This window comes from Calidris pugnax, unplaced genomic scaffold (assembly GCF_001431845.1).
Source record: "Calidris pugnax isolate Ruff unplaced genomic scaffold, ASM143184v1 scaffold490, whole genome shotgun sequence".
Lineage (NCBI taxonomy): Eukaryota > Metazoa > Chordata > Aves > Charadriiformes > Scolopacidae > Calidris > Calidris pugnax.
The window spans coordinates 63545-71669 of record NW_015091294.1 but is presented as its reverse complement, the minus strand read 5'-3'; the positions used below and the strand labels follow the sequence as shown (position 1 = coordinate 71669).

The 8125-nt window shown below is 58.1% G+C and overlaps 1 protein-coding gene across 1 annotated transcript in view; it reads right to left on the bottom strand.

The window, feature by feature from the left end:
• Positions 1 to 8125, bottom strand: part of TNPO3 (transportin 3) — a gene marked incomplete at its 3' end in the record, with an annotated part of 28439 nt that continues 20314 nt past the window's right edge. The window contains exons 17-23 of the mRNA XM_014960738.1: positions 7475 to 7615; positions 4788 to 4904; positions 4158 to 4252; positions 3892 to 4048; positions 3323 to 3490; positions 1057 to 1169; positions 1 to 58 (exon numbers count right to left, since the gene is read on the bottom strand). Of these exons, the coding sequence (XP_014816224.1) occupies positions 1 to 58; positions 1057 to 1169; positions 3323 to 3490; positions 3892 to 4048; positions 4158 to 4252; positions 4788 to 4904; positions 7475 to 7615 (849 nt within the window). The remainder of the gene's footprint in view (positions 59 to 1056; positions 1170 to 3322; positions 3491 to 3891; positions 4049 to 4157; positions 4253 to 4787; positions 4905 to 7474; positions 7616 to 8125) is intronic.

Sequence of the window (8125 nt, the reverse complement as noted above, 5' to 3'; positions counted from 1 at the left end):
TCGGAAGAGGCGGGTGAAGTCCCTCAGGGCCCAACAGACTTGTTTACATTCCTCGGCGCTGCAAGCAAAGGGGGGACACACGTCAACTTGGGGGGACACCAAGAGGTGACACCTCCAGGAGACCACCTCGGACCTTCAGGAAGCATGGAAGGTCTGAGGTGACACCTCCAGGACACCACCTCGGACCTTCAGGAAGCATGGAAGGTGTGTCCTCCACCCAGCCACGGGGCAGCAGGAGGACACCGGTTGGGCTCTGAGATGTTGAGGCAACCATAGGGCTTGGTGGCCACCAGGGTTGTCCCCAGAGGGGACCTGAGTGCCACCAGGTCCCCTGAGTGCCACCAGGAGGTGGCTGGGTGGAAGGAGCCTCATGGTGGGTTCTGAGATGTTGAGGCAACCATAGGGTTTGGTGGCCACCAGGGTTGTCCCCAGAGGGGACCTGAGGGCCATCAAGTCCCCTGAGTGCCACCATGGAGGTGGCCAAGTGGAAGGAGCCTCATGGTCCCAGGGACAAGCCATGGTCTCCCAACGCTGGCTCCGAGATGGAAGGTGAAGGAGAATTTGGGGGGTCGAGCAGTTGATGTCCCCAAAGCGGCCGGTGGCAGCAGGGACAGAGGGGACATCAGGAGGGGCAGGACCTGGCCACCGGTGACTCAGAAGGACAAGGGGACACCCATGACTCAGAGGGACAATGGTGAAGAGCAGAAGAACCCCTTGGATGGTGGAAGAACCCCTTGGGTGGTGGAAGAACCCCTCGGGTGGTGGAAGAACCCCTTGGATGGTGGCAGAGGCAGGACACACCCTCCAGAACCCATCTGTCCCCACCCACGGGGACAGGGACCAACCAAGGTGACACCTCAGCACCTTCCCAGCTGGAGGTGACATCCCACCAGCTCTGGTGGAACCGCTCTGGGGCTGCTGGTGGCCAAACCCTGGTGAGCAGAAGGTTGGGATGGAGCCTCGGAGGCCACCAGGGTGTGAAGAAGGAGAGGCCTTTGTCACCGTCACCGTCCCGGCCGCTTGTCACCACCGCGGTGGGACCTGTCCCCAACTCACCTGGTGACCTGCTTGTGGAAGTCCGTCAGCTGTTTGTGTGTGACCTGGATGGCTCCTCCCGTGGTTTCCTTTGGTAGACCCTTCAGCGAGTTCTCCAGCCAACGACAGAAGGTCTGCCAAGGGGGACACGGAGAGGGGACAAACTCAGGACGAGGAGATGAACCCACCTCCCTGGTTTTGGGGACATCTCCCCCCTCTGATGTCATTTCTTGAGGGGGGTGGTGTCACCTCGGCCCCGTCCCCCATCTCACCGGCCGGTCGATCTGCATGATCTCCCAGAGGACCTCGGCGACGTCGGGCAGGGTGTAGGGTGGGAGGCAGAAGCAGCACGTGTGGAGCAGCTGGTTGACCAGTTGTTGGCCCAGTTGGTTCATCACCTGGTTGATGAGCTCCTTCCGCACCTCAAAGTCCTCCTCGTGCTGCGGGAGGAAGGAGAAGAAGGGCTTGAGGAACAACCCGGGGACTTGGGGGGGACCACACGTTGCTCCTCCATCAGGTGGTGGCTTGGAGGGACAGCCCTCATGGGGGACAACGGTGACCAACATCGATGAGGATGGTGTCCCCCCAACTCCTGCTTTGGGGAGACCCTTCAACTCTGGGGCCACCAACACCAGAAGGACATGGAGCTGCTCCATGGAGATGCTCCAGGAGATGGAGAAGCTGTGGATGCCCCATCTCCCTGGAGGTACCCAAGGCCAAGTTGGCACCAAGACCAGCAACCTGGTCTGGTGGAAGATGGTTTGGATTAGATGGTGTCTTTGAAGGTCCCTTCCAACCCCAAACCATCCCCTTGGGGGGTCACTCACGTCGTTGGCCACCCCGGTGTGGATGAGATCGCGCAAGAACTTCATGACGCTGCAGTTGGCGTCCCGGTGATCCAAGGTGGTGGCCGCGATGGCCCACTGCAGGATGGGGATCATCACCTGGCTACGGAGCAAGGTGACGGGGCTGCGCTGGATGAACCTGGATGATGGACACAGATGGAGGACAGATGGACGTTACCGACACCGGCCTGGCTTCTCCTGGGGTTGGGGTGTCAGGAGAAGGTGAGAGGAGAACGGTGGGTACCTACCTGGCTGCCAGGCGGAAGAGGTCATCCACCGTGTCCGGGTGGTTCTGAAGGCCGTTGGGCTGCTCCAGGAGTTGGAAGGTGGGAATGCAAAGGGCCTGGAGGAGAAGGGGCGGGGCGTTCGTTAGTAATTAACTATAATTAAACATCGAGGGATGGGTCTGGTTTTGGGTCCTGCAAGATGGGATGGACGTTGAGGGGCTGGAGAGCATCCAGAGCTGGGGAGCTCTGGAGAAGAAGGAGGAAGGTCTGGAGAACTTCTGAGGGGAGACCTCGCTCTCTCCAGCTCCCTGAAAGGAGGGGACAACCAGGGGGGTTGGTCTCTTCTCCCAAGGAACAAGAGGGAACGGCCTCGAGTTGCACCAGGAGAAGTTCAGGATGGAGATTGGGACCAACATCTTCATGGAAAGGGTTGTCCAGCCTTGGCAGAAGCTGCCCAAGGCAGTGGTGGAGTCCCCATCCCTGAAGGTATCTAAAAGCCGGGCAGACATGGTGCTGAGGGCCATGGCTTTGGCAACGTTGGGTTGATGGTTGGGACTCCAGGATCTAGAAGGTCTTTTCCAACCCAAAGGAACCCCGTGACTGGATGATTGAGACCCAGGAGACCCAGACCCACCACCGTTGGGGTCTCACCTGCAGCATGTCCAGCAGGCCCTGCCGGCAGCCCTCCTCCATGCCGTACTCGTCCACCAGGATGCTGCCCAGGTAGAGGAAGCAGGAGTGCTGGTGCGCCCGGTAGACGTTCACCATCTGCAAGGAGACACGCACCACCTTGGGTGGGGACATCTCCTGTCCCCACCCTGAGTTTCCCTCCTTAGGGGACCAGGGACATCCTGAAGGACTCACTCAGCAGGAACACCTCCCTCCCCGTGGTGTCTCCTGGAGGCCAAGGCAGCTTCCCATCCTCCTGTCACCCGGTGGGAGCACCGAGAAGAGCAGGGACCACCCAACGTCACCTCTTGGAGGCATCCAAGGGGACACCTGACATCCTCTTTTCAAGACCAGGAGCCACCTAATGTCACCTCTTCAAGACACAAGGACCACCTAAACAGAAGGTCTGCCAAGGGGGAGACACGGAGAGGGGACAAACTCAGGACGAGGAGATGAACCCACCTCCCTGGTTTTGGGGACATCTCCCCCCTCTGATGTCATTTCTTGAGGGGGGTGGTGTCACCTCGGCCCCGTCCCCCATCTCACCGGCCGGTCGATCTGCATGATCTCCCAGAGGACCTCGGCGACGTCGGGCAGGGTGTAGGGTGGGAGGCAGAAGCAGCACGTGTGGAGCAGCTGGTTGACCAGTTGTTGGCCCAGTTGGTTCATCACTTGGTTGATGAGCTCCTTCCGCACCTCAAAGTCCTCCTCGTGCTGCGGGAGGAAGGAGAAGAAGGGCTTGAGGAACAACCCGGGGACTTGGGGGGGACCACACGTTGCTCCTCCATCAGGTGGTGGCTTGGAGGGACAGCCCTCATGGGGGACAACGGTGACCAACATCGATGAGGATGGTGTCCCCCCAACTCCTCCTTTGGGGAGACCATTCAACTCCAGGGCCACCAACATCAGAAGGACATGGACCTGCTCCATGGAGATGCTCCAGGAGATGGAGAAGCTGTGGATGCCCCATCTCCCTGGAGGTACCCAAGGCCAAGTTGGCACCAAGACCAGCAACCTGGTCTGGTGGAAGATGTTTGGTGGAAGACGGTTTGGATTAGATGGTGTCTTTGAAGGTCCCTTCCAACCCCAAACCATCCCCTTGGGGGGTCACTCACGTCGTTGGCCACCCCGGTGTGGATGAGATCGCGCAAGAACTTCATGACGCTGCAGTTGGCGTCCCGGTGATCCAAGGTGGTGGCCGCGATGGCCCACTGCAGGATGGGGATCATCACCTGGCTACGGAGCAAGGTGACGGGGCTGCGCTGGATGAACCTGGATGATGGACACAGATGGAGGACAGATGGACGTTACCGACACCGGCCTGGCTTCTCCTGGGGTTGGGGTGTCAGGAGAAGGTGACAGGAGAACGGTGGGTACCTACCTGGCTGCCAGGCGGAAGAGGTCATCCACCGTGTCCGGGTGGTTCTGAAGGCCGTTGGGCTGCTCCAGGAGTTGGAAGGTGGGAATGCAAAGGGCCTGGAGGAGAAGGGGCGGGGCGTTCGTTAGTAATTAACTATAATTAAACCTCGAGGGATGGGTCTGGTTTTGGGTCCTGCAAGATGGGATGGACGTTGAGGGGCTGGAGAGCATCCAGAGCTGGGGAGCTCTGGAGAAGAAGGAGGAAGGTCTGGAGAACTTCTGAGGGGAGACCTCGCTCTCTCCAGCTCCCTGAAAGGAGGGGACAACCAGGGGGGTTGGTCTCTTCTCCCAAGGAACAAGAGGGAACGGCCTCGAGTTGCACCAGGAGAAGTTCAGGATGGAGATTGGGACCAACATCTTCATGGAAAGGGTTGTCCAGCCTTGGCAGAAGCTGCCCAAGGCAGTGGTGGAGTCCCCATCCCTGAAGGTATCTAAAAGCCGGGCAGACATGGTGCTGAGGGCCATGGCTTTGGCAACGTTGGGTTGATGGTTGGGACTCCAGGATCTAGAAGGTCTTTTCCAACCCAAAGGAACCCCGTGACTGGATGATTGAGACCCAGGAGACCCAGACCCACCACCGTTGGGGTCTCACCTGCAGCATGTCCAGCAGGCCCTGCCGGCAGCCCTCCTCCATGCCGTACTCGTCCACCAGGATGCTGCCCAGGTAGAGGAAGCAGGAGTGCTGGTGCGCCCGGTAGACGTTCACCATCTGCAAGGAGACACGCACCACCTTGGGTGGGGACATCTCCTGTCCCCACCCTGAGTTTCCCTCCTTAGGGGACCAGGGACATCCTGAAGGACTCACTCAGCAGGAACACCTCCCTCCCCGTGGTGTCTCCTGGAGGCCAAGGCAGCTTCCCATCCTCCTGTCACCCGGTGGGAGCACCGAGAAGAGCAGGGACCACCCAACGTCACCTCTTGGAGGCATCCAAGGGGACACCTGACATCCTCTTTTCAAGACCAGGAGCCACCTAATGTCACCTCTTCAAGACACAAGGACCACCTAAAGTCACCTCTTCCAGGAGACCAAGTGCCACCCAACGTCACCTCTTCAAGTCACAGGGGACACCTAACGTCACCCTTTTTGTGGAGTTCAGGGGCCACCTCATGACTTTTTGTGGACTCCAGGGCCCACCTAATGAATTTTTTGTGGACTCCAGAGGCCACCTAACCCCTCCTAGAAGAGTTCAGGGCCCACCTAACATGCTTTTGTGGAGTCCAGGGGCCACCTAACAACTTTTTATGGAGTCCAGGGGCCACCAAATGACATTTTATGGACTCCAGAGGCCACCTAACCCCTCTTGGAGGAGTCCAGGGTCCACCTCACACCTTTTTGTGGAGTCCAGGGCTCACCTAATGATCTTTTCAAGACCAGGAGCCACCTAATGTCACCTCTTCAAGACACAAGGACCACCTAAAGTCACCTCTTCCAGGAGACCAAGTGCCACCCAACGTCACCTCTTCAAGTCACAGGGGACACCTAACGTCACCCTTTTTGTGGAGTTCAGGGGCCACCTCATGACTTTTTGTGGACTCCAGGGCCCACCTAATGAATTTTTTGTGGACTCCAGAGGCCACCTAACCCCTCCTAGAAGAGTTCAGGGCCCACCTAACATGCTTTTGTGGAGTCCAGGGGCCACCTAACAACTTTTTATGGAGTCCAGGGGCCACCAAATGACATTTTATGGACTCCAGAGGCCACCTAACCCCTCTTGGAGGAGTCCAGGGTCCACCTCACACCTTTTTGTGGAGTCCAGGGCTCACCTAATGACTTTTTATGGAGTCCAGGGGCCACCTAACCCCTCTTGGAGGAGTCCAGAGGCCACCTAACCCCTCTTGGAGGAGTCCATGGCCCACCTAATGACTTTTTGTGGAGTCCAGAGGCCACCTAACCCCTCTTGGAGGAGTCCAGGGTCCACCTCACACCTTTTCGTGGAGTCCAGGGCCCAACTAATCCCTCCTAGAAGAGTCCAGGGCCCACCTAACATGCTTTTATGGACTCCAGGGCCCACCTAACCCCTCTTGAGGACTCCAGAGGCCACCTAACCTCTCTAGGAGGAGTCCAGGGCCCACGTAACACCTTTTTGTAGACTCCAGACGCCACCTAACACTTTCTTGTGGAGTCCAGGGGCCACCTAACACCTTCTTGTGGAGTCCAGATGCCACCTAACACCTTCTTGTGGAGTCCAGATGCCACCTAACCCCTCTTGGAGGAGTCCAGGGGCCACCTAACCCCTCTTGGAGGAGTCCAGGGGCCACCTAACCCCTCTTGGAGGAGTCCAGGGGCCACCTAACCCCTCTTGGAGGAGTCCAGGGGCCACCTAACCCCTCTTGGAGGAGTCCAGGGACCACCTAACCCCTGTTGGAGGAGTCCAGAGACCACCTAACACCTTTTTGTAGACTCCAGAGGCCACCTAACACCTTTTTATGGAGTCCAGGGGCCACCTAACACCTCTTCGAGGAGTCCATGGGCCACCTCACACCTTTTTGTAGACTCCAGAGGCCACCTAACACCTTCTTGTGGAGTCCAGATGCCACCTAACCCCTCTTGGAGGAGTCCAGAGGCCACCTAATGACTTTTTATGGAGTCCAGAGGCCACCTAACCCCTCTTGGAGGAGTCCAGAGGCCACCTAACATGTTTTTGTGGAGTCCAGGGGCCACCTAACCCCTCTTGGAACAGACCAGGGGCCCACCTAACTCCTCTTGGAGGAGTCCAGGGCCCACCTAACCCCTCTTGGAGGAATCCAGGGCCCACCTAACCTGCTTTTGTGGAGTCCAGGGTCCACCTCACACCTTTTTGTGGAGTCCAGGGCCCACCTAACCCCTCTTGGAGGAGTCCAGGGGCCACCTAACCCCTCTTGGAACAGACCAGGGGCCCACCTAACTCCTCTTGGAGGAGTCCAGGGCCCACCTAACACGTTTTTATGGAATCCAGGGTCCACCTAACACATTTTTATGGAATCCAGGGCCCACCTAATGACTTTTTATGGACTCCAGAGGCCACCTAACCCCTCTTGGAGGAATCCAGGGCCCACCTAACCCCTCTTGGAGGAATCCAGGGCCCACCTAACCCCTCTTGGAGGAATCCAGGGCCCACCTAACCTGCTTTTGTGGAGTCCAGCGTCCACCTCACACCTTTTTGTGGACTCCAGAGGCCACCTAACACCTTTTTGTGGACTCCAGGGGTCACCTAACACGTTTTTATGGAGTCCAGGGCCCACCTAACCCCTCTTGGAGAAGTCCAGGGCCCACCTAACCCCTCCTGGAAGGTCCTGTACCTGCGTGACGAGGGGCTGGAGCAGGGCAGCAGAGCCCTTGCCCACGCAGCGGACGGCGAAGCGCAGGCAGCGGCAGCAGCGCTCCACGATGCGGTTATCGGCACTGTGTTTGTTCAGGGTCTCCGACAGCACGGGCCAGATCTGGGAAAGGGGGGGTCACACAGAGGGGTTAACCCCCAAATTTTGAGGGGGGGGACACACACACAGAGAGCTCACCCCCCCACCACCCCCCCATCCCTTCACAAACACCACTCGTGTCCCCCCAAAACAAGAGGAACCTGCTTTTAGGACCCATAAATTAGCTTTTTGGACCCATAAATTAGTTTTTTGGACCCATAAATTAGCTTTTTGGAGCCATAAATTAGCTTTTTATAGGGAGGGAAGAGCTTGGGGAGGGGGGGGAGTATTGCCCCCCCCTCCCTGGTTTTGGGGGGGGCCACACAGAGGGGTTAACCCCCAAATTTTGGGGGGGGGGGGGGACACAGACCTCAACCACCCCCCTCCACCCCCCATCTCTTCACTAACACCACTCAGGTCCCCCCAAAACAAGAGGAACCTTCTTTTAGGACCCATAAATTAGCTTTTTGGACCCATAAATTAGCTTTTTGGACCCATAAATTAGCTTTTTATAGGGAGGGAAGAGCTTGGGGA